Source organism: Orbicella faveolata, unplaced genomic scaffold (genome assembly GCF_042242905.1).
Source record: "Orbicella faveolata isolate gen_17 unplaced genomic scaffold, um_ofav_v1 contig_47, whole genome shotgun sequence".
Taxonomy (NCBI): domain Eukaryota; kingdom Metazoa; phylum Cnidaria; class Anthozoa; order Scleractinia; family Merulinidae; genus Orbicella; species Orbicella faveolata.
Genome location: NW_028301577.1, coordinates 25,766,723 through 25,783,527, shown reverse-complemented (window position 1 = coordinate 25,783,527; position 16,805 = coordinate 25,766,723). Strand labels below are relative to the sequence as shown.

At 39.2% G+C, this 16,805-nt stretch overlaps 1 protein-coding gene across 3 annotated transcripts; it reads right to left on the bottom strand.

Moving 5' to 3' along the window:
- Nucleotides 1-158: 158 nt before the first annotated feature.
- LOC110051997 (uncharacterized) lies at nt 159-15,720 on the bottom strand. 3 transcript variants are annotated; one of them, XM_020758115.2, is made up of 5 exons: nt 15,438-15,713; nt 11,822-12,157; nt 3,180-3,613; nt 2,306-2,418; nt 159-567 (listed from the first exon to the last, which is right to left on the bottom strand). In XM_020758115.2, the coding sequence occupies exons 1-5, from the start codon at nt 15,493-15,495 to the stop codon at nt 453-455; spliced, it is 1,056 nt and encodes a 351-aa protein (XP_020613774.2). In that variant the 5' UTR covers nt 15,496-15,713; the 3' UTR covers nt 159-452. The 3 variants fall into 3 exon arrangements, with proteins under 3 accessions (XP_020613774.2, XP_020613775.2, XP_089135773.1); XM_020758116.2 differs by lacking the exon at nt 15,438-15,713 and adding an exon at nt 12,980-13,098; XM_089279647.1 differs by lacking the exon at nt 159-567 and adding an exon at nt 1,216-1,616 and having other exon boundaries at nt 15,438-15,720.
- Between the last annotated feature and the right edge of the window lie 1,085 nt (nt 15,721-16,805).

The following is a 16,805-nucleotide window of genomic DNA, read 5'->3' as shown; positions in this document are numbered from 1 at the left end:
TGACTTGCTCATCAAAAAAGCACTGTTTTGGATTCGACGTCGAGCCTCTTCCCCTTGCCCCCCTGCCGCACCCAAACCGGGTCTCCCCTATTTCTCTAAGGGTCATCTTTCTGAGACCACCTCACCACTTGCATAAATATCGAATCCCAGACACAAAATAGATATATTACCTCTCATTTTAATAGTTATACGTCTTTTTCTCTCACTTTTTTGTTATATTTACAGCAATACTGCTGTACGAACCCTTCTTCGAAATATTCCATACTTGTGTGGCACGGAAAGCATTATAAATCACGTTCCTAATGATCTCTTAGCCTATGGAGGGAACCTTTTCTTTTGTATCACCAAAACCAAGGTCGAGTGAGGTAATTACAAGGTTAAAGTTATTTAAGGTCCCCTGCTAGAAACTGTTCATTTAATACATTTGTAGTAGCCTTGCTGTTTTGAAGCAGTTATTCGTCTTTTTTTACCAGTTCCCAAATAAAGGTGAGTCCAGTGGAGTCGGCGGAGATAAAGTTTCTTCCCGCAAAACAGCACGTAAGGATACCACCCTGGTGTTGGTTTTCCCTGCAAAGGAAAAACGCACATCACAAATTAATAAGAAGGAGGAAAACATAGAGAATAAAACTTAGGTTGTGTCCTAACGGTTTCGTGTTCTGTTGGTCAGCTCTTTTAACCGGCGTGAAATTCAGTTGAAACAGATGATTTAGCAAACTCTTCCCAGTACAACCAAATCAACTTAAAACGGTTGATATCAAGATAACACGGCCAAACTGTTATTATCAACCGTTCAGAACCGAAAACGGGAAGAAAAGAGCGGCTCAACTGACATCAAGCCTAATCGCTGTATAGAAATGGTTTTTCCAAAAATAACACTATCTTAGTCGGTGAAAGCAACCGGTTCAGTGTACGTAATCACAGTCACAGCGGTTGTTTACCATTTACCCCCAAGTTCCGGAAATTTCGCGGTCAGAATGTAAATGGTAAGACACTTTTGGCTCGAAATAAACGGAACGTTTACTTCTATTTTATTTTCACAGGGCCTCACAGAATACTGTACCACTTTTCAGTGATGTGAGCCCCCTGTATAAAGATTGTTATTATTCTTATGTCTTGAACGGTAGTCCAAAATTTCCAGCCGAAATTTCCAAGTGGAAAATATGCTGAACATTTGCAACTCTTCGCCACCACCTTGGATTGAACTCGTCCGGTAAATTGTTTTTGTTGTTGTTGTTGTTTGAGTAAATTGTAAATGGCCAATCCGAACTAAACTTACCATCAGCCATTTTTGCTCACCATTTGCACAAACTGTCGAAGAACTAGTTTCTCCATGTAAATGGTAAACAACCAGTAACACGAGACAACCTCAACACGAGGAAGAGGCTCAGTTCCTCTCCACAATACGGTTCTCGCATGAGTCTGACATGTTTGTGAACGGTTTGTGAATTATCTAAAGAGAAAGCCTGTTCCTTTTAAGATCTTTCATCCTCAGTAGGCTTAGAATGTCATTGGTAGTGTACGTAGAGGAAGCCCAAAGTTACACTGGAAAATGATGCTAGAGGGTAGATATGAAGAAAGCTGGTTTTGCGAAGGCTTGAAATGCCACCTCTAGCTGGCTGAAACGAACAAACAAACCATCTACAAAGAATGACTACACTATATATTTCTGCAGTTTGGCCAGACTACGTAGGCAGCTGTGATATCTTTTGTACGGAGTCGGAGCTTCATTATTAGAAGCAACCTTCGAGTTCACCTCTAAATCGAAAGAAAGGGGAACGGTAAACATCGTTGTTTTTCGTTCTCATTCACTATCTGGTGCTATGCGGTACGGATGAATCCTAACAAGCACACAGTGCGTACAGGTTCTGGCTAAACCGCGGAAATTTTTTTTTTCTTTAACAATGTCGGACAAAAGCAGTTGAGACACTTAGAAAATTACCATTTTCGATATTTAACCTCTTATTCTATTTCAGTTACATCTCAGCGTTGATTCTCTAATACCCCCGGTCCCCCAATTCAATGTTGAGTAGGTTCTGTGGTCTGTGCAGTCACCAGTCTTTGGGGGAAAGGGGACGGGTGGGGGAATGTTTCCAAGACGCTCGAAAAACGAATTTCACTACGAAGTGTCTCAACACTTTTGTCGCTCATTATAGCTTTTAAATGGTTTATTTTGACTTAAATCACGCAGAGCTAAATAGAGGAAGATTGGAGAGAGCACGTATTTCTATTCTTGACTAATCAGATCGTTTACAGGTCCGCCTTAACGAGATTAAAAGGTCGTGCGCTGAACTAAGCAAAAACATACCGGGTATTGTGCCAAGTACTCCAGGAATTCTTTCCTATAGAGTCCCAGATGTTGATCGTCGCGTCAGATGCCACGCCCACAATGTACCTGCCATCCGGGATAAAGGAAATGGCCTGTCGAGGACAAACACGGTGTAATGTCAGAAAGAAAATCACAGCTATTACTTATAGAGTTAGGTCAAAAGCCTAAGCTTGTTCTGGTCAGCCGGGTGCAAATTTTCTCCTTGGACATTATCTGTTCCTCAAAGCTCACAGTTTTATTCGAGCTACGCTCTCGGAAAACCGTTCACTTCTCAGAACAAAGAATGTCCGCGTACAAATATCCTAGCATATTTTCGCTCAAGATGGAGGCTATAGACGGGTTCACGCTCTTAGTTGCATCATGGGTAATCAGTGCCGGTAAAATTTACAAAGAAGCAAAGCTATAAAACATACGTTTTTCTTTATATTTCCGTTCCGATTTCACATTTGGACACGAAACATATCCTGGAGATGGAGAAACCCCATTTCTAGGTTTACCAGCGTTTTTGAGCCGATCGAGTGATTGTTGTGGGCGTAGGAATTCTTTTACGGTTAAAACCAAATAATTTGATCAAGCCGCTCAAGCCACAAAAATAATATCTCCGATATTCTGGTAAGTAGGCTAATGCCCAACTCAATCGACTCAAAAACGCTAGTAACCGTAGAAAAGGGGTTTCTCTATTTACAGTAAAAGTTTCTTCTCGAAAATGAAACTCAGAGCGGAAATATGAAGAAAACCGTATCTTTTGCCGCTTTGTTTCTTTACAATCTTGCCCTTTTTACACATGATGCAACTAAGAGCGTGAACCTGTCTATTGTTTACATATTAAACGGTATAAAAGCTCATTTTAAACCTTCAGTTGCTTGTCAGTGCTTCTCAAATCCACACCGTTCTCGGCTTCATAACTGCATCCGTGCATCGTCCAAAACGTCACTCTGTTGCCAGCTAGGGAAGCAAACACCGGATCAACCGGCGAAAAAATCACGCTTTTCACCGGTGAGGTAAATTCCGGCAGCGTTGTGGCGCACTGCCAGTCGTTGTCTTGTCTCCATGCTCGGATGGTCCTGTCGTCCGAGCACGTAAGAACTACAGCACCATCACGAGAGAACTGAACAAAATTTACTGCGGCGGTGTGCCCGACCAGTTGTTTCACATCCCCTCCGGGAACAAATTCCCCCGCTCCGGGTCGTATCTTGTACAATCGAGCGGTCTTGTCGCGAGAAGCCGAGGCCAAAAACTTGCCATCTTTGGAGAAGGCACAGTGAAGGACAACATCCGAATGCAGCTCTGTTATTTTTAAAAAAAGTGACGAAATATTATAACAAGTCATTTCTCTGCGTTTAAATTCAAGATATATATCAACATGACGTTTGAAAGACCGAGAACACTCTAGGATGAGCTTATCATAGGTAGGTACGTTAACCCGGCGTATCTAATCGAACGTTCGGTAATCGAACCCGATCGAACACCAATCGTTCGATTGGGTTGGGTAATCATCACACTACAATTTGGTCAATCGAACAAAATCGGTCGACAGTCCTACTCAATCAAACGTGCGATTACTAACTCCTGTTTGTTTTTCTGTCTGTTTGTTTGTTTTTGGACGTTTTTCTAGGTTGATTAGATTACTCCTGCGCGATTTACTTATCAAGAAATGGAATCCGAACAAAACTGAATCGGATTGATTTCATTTGCATTCAATTTTGTTTGATTGGTTCGATAATCGAACTCACAGCAAAATAGATGTTCGATTCTGTTCGATTACCGAACTCAATGATCGAACAATTGGTGTCCTATTGGGATCGATTGAATTTTGGTTCGATTTTTTGCGATTTGATACGCCGGGAGGTTAATTAACATTTCATAATGTGTCACGTCGTGAAGTAACCACACTCTTTGTATTATATTCGGAAGATGGGGGGGGGGGGGGAGGGCTCTACAAACCCGTTTGAAATGAGCTACAGCAGAGTCAATAGAGAATACGGTTTTTATATTTTTAGCTTTGAAACATCATGATAAATCGAATGCGTTTAATTTTAAACTAGAGTGGGGCTTATAATAGACCAGAAGCCATAATCGGGGACGGAGACCGTAAGTCTTGGGATCCGCGCGCACCTATGATATGGGACAATTTTTCTATTTTCAGAACAAATTGCGCCATCCTGACGTCATATATCCGCGCGGATCCGCGCACGTGTCGGGGGCTCTCGCATGGATGTTGTCACGTTGAGTAATCAAATCGAGCCGCGAGATTCTCTTGCAGATTTTTCACAGCGATGGCAGGGAATAAGGCAGGGAATAAGAACCAGGACTCTTATATGTAGTTTTATGCTCTGAGCTAACGGAAAAGTTGAGTTTTTGTTTTTTTTTCGCGCTGTGAATGAATAATATCTGCTCGCGCTAGTTGTACGCGTACGTTTTTCGTTTGTTCTGTGAAGAAAAGTTATGTAAGAAAACTCTTTACTCTGGTATCGAGTTGATTTGTGAGTTTCCCAAAAAATGCTTAATCATAACCAAACCCTGTTTTTGATAGTTTCTTATGGTTTCTGTCTGTTTGGCGAGTTTGCAAAAGTGTTAGAAAGGAAAGTCTGACGCGTATGGGGCGCCGTTTGTAAATTTATTATTTAGACCGAATTTATGTCATTTTCCCCTTATTTATAAATAATTGGAAATGCCACAAAATTTGTTTATAAATAAGACACAAGAACTTGTCCGTTGATATGTATATAATTATTTTAGGTACGTCCTGATTTATAAATAATCTTTTACCATAGAGTTATGATATATAAATAATAAACTAAACAACTTCAATTATTTATAAATCAGGTCATCTCTCAAATGGTTATTTACATATCATAAAGTTTGTAAATCTTATTATTTATAAATAAATTATTTCGCCGGGAGTCTAAATTCATTATTTACAAATAATGAAGTTTCATTTCGCTGAATGTAAGTTTATTGTTTATAAATAATTAACTTCACTGACTGTGTAAATTCATTATTTAGAAATGAATTTCACCTTGCCGAGTGTAAATTTATTATTTATAAATGATGAAGTTCACCGAGTATGTAAATTCATTATTTAGAAATAATGAACTTTCATCTCGCCGAGTGTAAATTTATTGTTTAGAAATAATGAACTTAACCGAGTGTGTAAATTCATTATTTAGAAATTAATTATTTAGAAATAATGAAGTCTCATCTCGCCGAGTGTAAATTTGTTACTTAGAAATAATGAACTTCACTGAGTATGTAAATTCATTATTTAGAAATAATGAAAGTATGAATGGCTGACCCAGCGTCTCTTGCCCGATCGACTTCGGAGGCTGTTTCTCGCGCTATAAGTGAGACAGTTAATGCTACCCTTGCTCAAGTAGGTAACGGCGGCGGTATGTAGCCTGAAATTCAGCACTGGCGGATCTGGGGGAGGGGCCCGGGGAGCCCGTTCTCCCGCCCCTCCCCCCCCCCCCCCCACACCCCCCGCCTCAGCTATCTATTATGGAGTTCTTATTCACGCAGCAATTCGGCAGCTCACACTGCAACAGGAACAACTACTCAAAGGCCGAGGTAACAGGTAAATTGTAAGAAAAGAAACTGCTGCATGAAGAAAATAAAAATCGCTTGGCGTGTTAAGTGAAAGGTCTGATTTCTATTGAAATTCAATAATGGTTTAAACGTAAATGAATTTAGCTTTCCACGTGTACGATCTTTGGACTTACCTGGAATAGACATGCCCAGCCGTGACTTGATCAAGCCAAACAAAGTGTGTCACACAGCTATCCGTCCAAAGGTCACAAAGGTCACAAAGAATTTAACCTGCGAGCAAACTCACGTTTGAATCAAACGCGCGAGTGACGAAGAGGAATAGCGATCGGCGGGAAAGAGGCGCCAAGAAGTGACTTTCTCCTCTCGCGGCTTCGCCCGTCGATTTCTCGCTCTCAGCTACGCCGAGCGCGTTTGTGCTCCAACGTGAGCCTGTTCGCAGGCTACAAAGAATTATCTAAGCATGTAAATACATCATTCGATTTCCCGATTTTAAAAGTTCTGCATTTTCTTCATGCAGCAATTTCTTGGCTTAAAATTTACCTGTTACCTCGGCCTTTGAGTAGTTGTTGTCGTTGTCGTTGTTCCTGTTGCAGTGTGAGCTGCCGAATTGTTGAGTGAATAAGAACTACGTAATAGATATTTGAAGCGTGATTCTCGCTTAAACACAATTAACCAAAATAGGGGGGGGGGGGGGGAACCTCCCCTAGATCCGCCACTGCTGGATTTCAGGCTACATACCTACCTGAATAACTGTCTTATAACGCGAGAAACAGCCTCTGAAATCGATCGGGCAAGAGACGCTGGGTCAGCCATTCATACTTTCATTATTTCTAAATAACGAATTCACATACTCAGTGAAGTTCATTATTTCTAAGTAATAAATTTACACTCAGCGAGATGAAACTTCATTATTTCTAAATAATGAATTTCTAAATAACGAGTTTACACACACGTTTAATTCATTATTTCTAAATAGTAAATTTACAGTCAGCGAGATGAAACTTCATTATTTCTAAATAACGAATTTACACACTCAATGAAGTTCATATTTATAAATAATAAATTTGCACTCGGCGAGGTGAAATTCATTATTTCTAAATAATGAATTTACGCACTCAGTGAAGTTCATTATTTCTAAATAATGAATTTACACACTCAGTGAAGTTCATTATTTCTAAATAATAAATTTACACTGGGCGAGGAGAAATTCATTATTTCTAAATAATGGATTTACACACTCAGTGAAGTTCATTATTTATAAATAATAAATTTACACTCGGTAAGGTGAAATTTGTTATTTCTAAATAATGAATTTACACTCCCGGCGAAGTAATTTATTTATAAATAATGGGATTTACAAACTTTATGATATGTAAAATACTTTTTTAGAGATGACCTGATTTATAAATAATTGAAGTTGTTTAGTTTATTATTTATACATAATAACTCTATGGTAAAAGATTATTTATAAACCAGGACGTACCTAAAATAATTATATACATATCAACAGACAAGTTCTTGAGTCTTATTTATAGACAAATTTTGTAGCATTTCCAATTATTTATAAATAAGGGGAAAATGGCATAAATTCGGTCTAAATAATAAATTTACAAACGGCGCCCCATAGACGCGTACATTCAGTAGCTCATTTGCATAGTGCAGCGCGCGCTCTTTCAAGTCCGAGTCGGTGTTTTCAATTGTCAACAAACCTTGACAAAGATTTATTTCGTGGTCTTTTGTGTCGAGATGCTGCAACAGTTTTCACGAACGCCAAAAGGCTACTAATATCATGTGTGTTTCTTTAACATAGTGAAATTTTACGCGGCGAAAATAAAACAAACAAGGAGTTTTGATAACTCGATCAACAAAATCGAAATCGTTATTCGAAGTCGGCGTCGACAAAATCTGGATCGGACCGGATCGGATCACGGATCGGATCACGGACCGGATCACGGATCGGATCACGGATCGGATCACGGATCGGATCACAGAAAAAAAAAAACAAAGTTTTAAAGAAAAAAAAAATCAAAAACAAAAATCAAACCGTTTATAAGATAATAATAAATAAAAAGTAAAAGTGGAAAACTAAAATATGTTAAATGAAAATAAGAATCCCGAATTTGACGCAATGACATGTTAATTACAGAGAATGACAAGAGGTCATTTAAAAAGCCACATAAGCGCCTAATTTACGACGAATTTAAATTGTAATGAACAGGCAGATGTAGGTACATTTGAAAGTTAGTTGGCTCGAAGCTTGCGTGAACCTCCCATTCTCGTTTTTGAAATTGTTATCAGTGGCTAATTCTCGGCTACATTTTCGTGTCAGATGTGAGCGTTACAGCTGGCGTTACAGTTAATGAGAAAACTTACGTACGAAAGCTTAAGGACATGACTTGCTTTGAAGGAGCTAGGTCACGATTTGCACATCTTGAAAAAACTAGCCTAGTTTTTCAAGTTCGTCATTTGCAATCCCCGTTAATCTTTGCCATCCTTAACGATCCTCATTCTGTTTTGATTTGTTCATGCCTCTAAAGTGTTTTCTATCCTAGAACAAGATCATTTTTAAGGTTTTATTCTATTTAAAGGCAACTCTTTACGACCCTAAAAATAACTCTAAAAATCGTGACGTAACTCCTAAAATGTTGTTTATTGTCGGGTTGCGTTATCGTTCACACTATCGATGTTATTCCCAGAATTTTTTTAAAAACAGCTATATTTCCTTGAAATACAAATGGTTTGTTTCGTTTTATTTCAGTGCGAAATATCGTATTCCAAACTCACATCTTGTAAAAGTATAGACTTGTCTCAAAAACGGAAATTGTTTGAAATCATCAGGTGTTTAATTTTTTAGTGTTTTTAGTTTTTGTGTTTCTATTCATACGTTTGTCCTATTATTACCATACTGACTCGTTTCATGACAGTTTACCTTTGATGCAAGTGAATACACGAAATATCATTTATCTGAACTGCGGAGAAAGATATGAAGACATGATTGATCATCGCAATCAAAACCCAACAGCCTGAAAAAAATTCATCTGTGATCAGCTCCCAGTTGGCTTGATATTATAAAAGAATAAAGGAATATCACACCTGAATTAAATAAAACGTTCTGCTCACAGTAGTCACTCTAGTGCAATTTGCTCAACAAAATTTTGAACTTTTTTCCTTGATCCGATCCGTGATCCGATCCGTGATCCGATCCGTGATCCGGTCCGTGATCCGGTCCGGTCCGATCCAGGTTTTGTCGATTCGAAGTTGATTAAAGAAAGCGTCATCGTAACTTTGCTGATTATTTCTGCTGTATTCACATATTTTCAGCTAAGCTTGTAATATGTTCTCAAACATTTATCAACCTTAAACATATTTAAAAACTAGAGATATTATATGAGTTCGATGCACGTTTTCACAAAAGTGGGGAAGTCCAATTCGTCATGTTTTGCTGACTGTACAAAACACGCATCGGCGGGCGCTCTTATTCATCGACAACAGACAATTATTTTTACACAAACAAAACTGTGCAGCATCTACAGGCATAAACTTTATTGTCACTTATTGGGCCTTGATAAAACATCAAGCGTTGCTTACAATTCAGGCGAAACTCGAACTTGCAATTATTTTTTTGTTTGTTTTACTTTTCGGTCGAGATAGACACTGGCGAAATCCTCGCAAGCCTGTGGCAAGAGGAGGGAAACTTTGAAGTCCTGAAACGCTGCTATATCCAAATATACCCAACTAGTTTTTTGCTGTGGTTTGGAAGAGCTGTTAATCTTCAACGTATGTGAAACTTAGAGTGGAGTAATGTACAGCTCATTTAAAAGAAGCATCCGTCGGAACACAACTTGGTCAGCGATATCATATCTAAGCTTAAAGCGGAACATACCTAAATTCGATACTGTCTTACTTCACTCAAACTGGAGCAGCTTACGACGAAAATACTTAGCAAAATTCCAACAGACGTAAACGCGTTGAGTTGTAGGCCAAAAACATGACAAAATTTCGGGAATTTCGGACGCCATTTCCCCCGCGCGACATCCGCAAAAATCCTCGCAGCATGTACGCGCGTGTGCCTTAGGCGATGGCGCAATTTGTTCTAAAAATAGAATTATTGTCCCATATCATGGGGACAATCCCAATACTAGAAATGGCGCGCGCTTACGGTCTCCGTCCCCGATTATGGCTCCTGAATAGACCTCATCACGGTTTTCGACACCATCTTGACGGGTAGGCAAAGCGATCAGAAATTACAGTGTTTGTATCGGAATCCGATGGCAAATAACTTTTTCCAAAATTGAATTTTACACAATTTGTGTATCAAAACGTTAAAATGCTGGGTGGAAGATTGTATTCACCAAGTTTGAAGGACTCAGCTTGGCTAGAAGACGCTCAGTTAATTTTTAATTTCCCATACATTTGTCTATAATTTTTTTCCCGCGAACCGCGTCTACCCAGCCAAATTTTACAGACATATGTATGGAAAATTAGAAAAATTAACTGAGCGTCTTCTAGCCAAGCTACATCTTCCAAACTTGATGAATGCAATCTTCTACCTAGTATTTTAAAGTTGCGATTCACAAATTGTGTAAAATTCATTCCCATACAAACACTGTAATTTCTGACCGCTTTGCCTACCCGTCAAGATGGCGTCGAAAACCGTGATAAGTCTATATCGAAAGGAATATTTTGTTTACAGGTAGATGGTCCTATAACCCGGGGGACTTATAAGCGGGAGGCCTTATTAGTAGCAGTTTACAGTATGCTCTTCAATTAGATGTCTATCAGAGCGCCTGCTGTGTTTTTATTTCCGAATCAGATTTTTATGATCATACCAAACGAGAAAAATATTGAACCCGCTTCCCTAAAGCCGATGTTATTATTAGTTTCTAGACATTTTCATCCGAAAATCGATCGAGATATATTTGTCCTTGAATTTTCCCACTAAAATCAACTTTCTGTTCATTTAATTTATGGCCTTTATTCTACCGGGTTTTTTTGTTTTTTTTGTTGTTTTTTTTTCACATTTCCGGGTCTGTATTTTTTTCTGTGTCTCTTCGATAAAAGCACACCTCATGACTTTATCTAAGGGCAAATGATGAAAGTTGCGAGTACAGATTTAAGCTGGAATCGAAAAAGTATCGAGGGCCGTTCGTAAATGACGAAACAAGTCTATATATTGAAAACAAAGAAAGTTTACTAACATAGAAATTTTGCTTCCCTCAGTCAATTTCGACAAAACAATTAAAAAAACAACTAATCATTGAGTAGGTTTTTTTTTTCGTATGCAAATTTACACGACTTCCGACTGATATATTTTGCGATAAATATTTTATTTTACTTCGAGTCTGGACAGGTGCAAGAACTTCGCAAAGGTTGCTTTCGGTTTAAATACAACTGACTTAGAACAAGAATTATATACTCAGATTCGGCCATTGAAGCTAGGTTCAGTGTAACCCTTTCCTATGAATTCAATGTCTTCAGTAACGTACTAATGAATGTAAAAGACAATGATCGAAATGGCTTTTAAGCGAGAGCAAAATTGAAGACCCAAAAGTGCGCAAATTTACAGGTGTGGCGAGCGATACAATGGCTTAGCGGCAAAAACCTGATGTTTATATATTTGTTGCCAACCCCGGTTTTCTTCCGTGGTAAAACACTTTTTCGAAATTTCAATGTTACGTTATGTACGAAAGTCATAAATGTGTTATCACAAAAATGCCCCTCCAATACAGCATTCAGTTTAAACTGCGGAGTATACATTTGTCCAGCACGGGTTTAATATAGTCTTGGCTTGATCGGTTTGCAATAGCTAGAATTAAATTCAGTACCCGTAAAATACTAGCGGGAATCGTTGCGGTTAATACGATTGCATAAAACTTATTTCTGCCTTTCAATGCAAAGTATCCACGTTGAAGAATATATTCTGTAAAAGAGATGAAACTTTGTCCTTACCTAGTCGAGAAGCGCGTCTCCCAGTATCATGGTGCCACAGGATGACTTTTTTGTCTTTTGAAGAGGAAGCTAAAATCGATCCAATTGAGCAGAAAGAGCAAGATGTAACTTCTCCAGTATGGCCGCCCGAAAGAGTCCTCAAAATCTCTCCGGTCGCTATTGTCCAAAGAATAATTTTTCCATCGACAGAGCAAGTAGCGAGGATTTTCTCTTTTGGATCGACAGCGCAGTACAACACTGCACCTTCATGACCGTATTCTAGGCGATGAACCAAGCGCCTCTCGTACAAAACACTGCTGTCTCTTGAAGACATGCCTACCAGCTTTGCGCCTTCCCCTGAAAAAGAGAAAAATCCAGATAACGTTTTCCAGTCAAACTCAGTCTGATCTATAGAGCGATTGAAAAAACACTTCGCCCAGATTTTAATTTTAGTAAGGCGTTCCAAACTGCCAGAGTTGTTGTCATCTGGCAGAAGTGACAGTAGTTGGCACCTTGACGAGTCTATGCAAATTTAATATCAGAAGCATTGTCGGCCAGTATTATTGTTCTCGCGGACATAACATAAGAAAGCAGAAAACTATTGTCACGTCACCAGAAAAGATACACTTCGTCGTGACACAAACAAAAGAACATCATGAATAAATATCTGAGAGGGGAAATATCAAACCATGGTCATAATATATGGACAGTGTGCTACAAAAATAGTCCCTTTTCCTAGTTAAGGGATTTCTATCTTTGCTTAGGCCAGCTGCTTGTGTTAAATTTTAATTTTCGGGGGTTTCTTTTCACAAATATGTTACTCTTTTGACGGCATCAGTCGCCTTTTCGTTCAAAATCGTAAGCTGCGAATAATCGTTTTCTCTTTGTTGACTGTTTGTAAGAAAATGAAATAACTTTCAGTACCGTAAAACGAAAGATTTTGGCTTTAAGCCCCCTGAAGCGAAAACCATGCATCGACAGACAACACTGAAACAAGTGAAAATTCGACCTTACTATTGCAGTCGAACTCTATGAAAACAGTCAAAAGCGCACATCAAATTCACAGGCAAATCCACCGAGTCTGATCTGAATTAAAATATCATTTTAGTTTTACTTTTCATGTCAAGACTTGCAAGTTTTATAATTTGGTGTTGATTAAGGTTGACAATCAGAACTTACCTGTAAAATTAAAAGCAGAGGAGAAGAATTAATAACTCCAGGTCGATTGGCCAGTCGACACCAAAGTTTATATCTGACCGACTTGTCGTGCGCAATTAACTGCGCAAATGTTTTTCTTTGAGGTGAATGACGTTTTGTTCGTTTAGCTTGATATAGCTTGGTATACACGTCAATCAATCACTTAATTGTTACTACGATGTTAAGATATAAAAAGTGAGGTCAACCTTGATTTGTTGCACGCAAAGAGCTTGAGAAAATAAGTGGGGTACAATGTTGTTTTGGTGGGTCACGCCATCTGTTTTCCGACTTCGTATTAAATCATAAATAGCCTTGACGTAGATCTGCATCGATCTTCGGCCAAATTGCGTTCAAATATTTTTCTGAGTTCTACTCACTAAAATGGACTGTACGGGCAGGCGCGCGCCGCCCGCAGTGGGTATCATTTTCGACTTTTTCAGGCTCGAGGGATATAAAATTTTAGCGATTTTTCGTGTTAGTTGAAGAAAAGAAGGGAAGAGAAAACTGGCCAAAAGATGATAGTTAAAATCAACCAGATATGTTTTCGGGAAGGAAACCAGCGCTGAATTATGAAGAAAATCTTTAGTCCAAAGCCATCTCTTCCTCCAAGGACCCGATGGCTAATATAAGGAGAGTACAGCAACGGCAACGGAACGGGAACGTCGCTAAACAAAAGGTTTAATGAGTAGAACAATGGCTGTGCACGTGCGTTATAATTTTTGGTACATTTCTTTGCCGTCCTCTGCAAAACAACAATGTGAAATGACCAAATTCTGCGTTGTCTGGACAACGTGAACCACGACGGCTAATTTTTCAAACTTTTATTTCAAATTTATCGCTGTGTCCGAGATTCAGTTTCGTGATAGTTTTGACAGTGATAAACAAAGTAAATGACTTTAGAGCAGAGATTCGCAGGTAGGATGTAAAATCATTTTTTAATCGACGTTGTTCTCGGCTGGGTGGGTTCCATAGTGCATCAAAGGAACCGACGAATCCGTGACCAGATTCCTTTGATGCACCATGATCCGAGTGATCTTGGATCACTGATCCTGATCCAGATCACCCCAAAGGAACGCACCCTTAACCTCCCTAGTGGTTCTGTGACGGTATAATGTTCTAGGTGAAGATACTAACAGGCACATAACCCGATTGGAAAATGTCTCTTCTCCTATTGATCGTTTTTTTCCTTCAGGATTTTTCTTGCAAAAAAAAAAGAAAAGAAAAGAAATCTCGTGGTCGTTGACATTGGAAACATTCCCCTGTCACCTCGGCCAGTTTCAAAGCTCCACAGAGATAGTGGAAGTAGGTCGAAGTACTACAAAGACTTCAAAGTCCGCGAAAACAAACTGCAAAGCAGCTGAAAAGCGTCTGTAAATGTTGATGACCTTGGGTAATGACCTGTTAGTTTTGTTATTCACTGAATGCTGTTAGGCAATTTGCAATTAAATTGATCTCTGTGAATTCCCATTCTTCTTTAAATGGTAACACAATACCAAAGCTCTTATCGTTTCAAATTAGGCAGCGTAACTATAAACATCTTCCAGTGAAAGCTGGCGGACAATATTCGGGTGATTGTCCAAAACACGACCTGTGAAGCACGTGAGAGATTTGCCATACTTTCATTCGGATAACCTTTGTTCCAAGGTTTTTTTAACTTTCATCTTAAGATCATTTGTGTAAAATTGCGTTTAAAAAACCCCTTTAAAGATTGCTACGACGTGTAAATTTGCAGTCAATTTCTCAATTGTTGTAACTGTGTTCTTGATTGTAATTTTGCCGGAAACAGCTTTCTGAACCTGTTAAATTCTTGGCAGCATTTTCTATCTTCGCGAATTAACAAACTATATAAATATAAAATGTCATAGCTTACAGCTTACCATAATCATATGTGCAGACGAAGTAAAGCACCGATAACCTTAGTGACCTCTCAATATCGTGTTTTATTTTCTGATTAAAGTATTTCAAACGTTTTAGAAACGAGCTGGACATACTTGTACTCCGCACATCTCACTGAATTCGACCTTTCTGGGCGCGACGTTTCATTTTCTTGCTTGTTTTTGACAATTTGCTTCGTGTTTTTCATTTGCGTGATCTACTAGAAGTAAATCTACATTTAGAAATCCTGTGCATTCTACGGACGTTACGACAATTAGGCCAACAAGAATATAACCACGAGAATAAAACACAAATTGTATGTATGCATGTATGCATTCAAACCAAACTGCCGAAGTAAAGTTGCTCATTTCCCCAGTATGGTGTTGTGTTTAATACATGCACTGAATACCGAACGCGGGTTGTAAAATTGCGGTAGGCGCAGAAATTATTTGACAACGATTTGCTTGTGTTGAAAGAAAGTTGTAAAATTACATGAGAAATATTCAAAGCAAAGCAATGCAATGACAAGCAAAATAGCAATATAAACTAATAACTAAGTACTCACTCTTTGAGTCCACTCTCTCCGGACCTAAGCTTCGTTTCTTCGGCCAACAAAATGTCATGGCAGCGTTTCAAACCCACTATTTTAAAATATCACGGCCAAGTAACCAGATTTAGCTCTTGGAAACTTTCGTAATTCAGTACTAAGGCTCAAAAACCATCTTTCTGTTGAATTAAGAATTTAACGTTGTAAAAAAAAAAATTGTTCTACGAACTTTCCAGAGCGGCTGAAAACGTAGCTATGACATGAACGTGATCTGAAATTTGAAGACAAATATTTCAGCAGTGACAGCCCATTGCAGTGCTAATATGTGCTGAGTGGGTGTTTGTGTCACGCAGAATTTGTTTTTAAATAACACTTGAAGGATTAATCAATCGCGTCGACCTGTTGTCGACCTTTAGGCGAGCGGCGAGGACACGGTTCACTGCTTTTCCTTCGTAACCCAAAGGTAGAAGGTAAAGTCTGCATACGAGAGCTCACGAGCCAAGTGGCCCATCACGCCTACACTTATCTTGAGTTAATAGTGCTTGTACCCGTAGGAGTACTTTGTTAGGCCGGCTCCAGAAAACAAAATCCGCCGCCAGCCCCAATCCCACACTTACTAGTAGAGAGGTGTTTCAAGAGAAAGATCTTAAATGTTTGTGGCCGGGATATACTCCAAGATGGAACCCCATCTCAGACTAAACTGAGGCTAGACTTGGAACCAGCCCGAACACGGACAAAAGATAGTTTCCCCACCCCCAACCATTTCATCGACAGCGGAAATCGCGCTTTTCCTGATATTTCCCGTGGGATTAACCCCTGAGTCGACGAGGGTGATATACCCGGGGGGGAATGTAGGAGAGTCCAGTGAGATTGTATGGAATCTTCGTCCCTGTGTAGGAGATGTTTCAAAACCTTGAGTAGAAGGTTGGCGGACAGGGGAAATTCCTAAAATTGTGTTTTTGAACGCGAAGCAGGGAAACAGCGGGTCACCGCCGTTAAAAAAATAAATATCATAAGGAGAGGACAAGGAAAGACAGAAATTAGTTTTCCCACTCTCTTAAGGCCAGCTATTATTTTTTCTTTTAGCTGAAGAATTGTCGAAACTAATCGTTCTCTTGTCCAGTGTTCTAGAATATTTAGAGTCTCATTTTTGTCTGTGGCCTGCCGTGACGTCATGTGATGACGCTGGATATGGCCTCATCAGTGACGTCACGCCAAAACGATCTCATAGACATTCTGTCTGAATGTCTATGAGATCGTTTTGGCGTGACTTTACTGATAAGGCCATATTTTAAATTATTTAAAAATCAAAGGCTCTTTGCTTTGGGCTGACTCGTGTCACTGGATTTAGAGTGCTTAGAAATCCACTGTTATGCCAAACCAAAC

Excerpts from the sequence above, each read along its gene's own strand:
- LOC110051997 (XM_020758115.2), bottom strand. The coding sequence starts at position 15,495 with ATGACATTTTGTTGGCCGAAGAAACGAAGCTTAGGTCCGGAGAGAGTG. Across the intron at positions 2,419-3,179 it reads GCACTGACAAGCAACTGAAG|GCCATTTCCTTTATCCCGGA; the intron begins GTTTAAAATGAG and ends TGTCCTCGACAG. Across the intron at positions 568-2,305 it reads AGTACTTGGCACAATACCCG|GGAAAACCAACACCAGGGTG; the intron begins GTATGTTTTTGC and ends TTTCCTTTGCAG.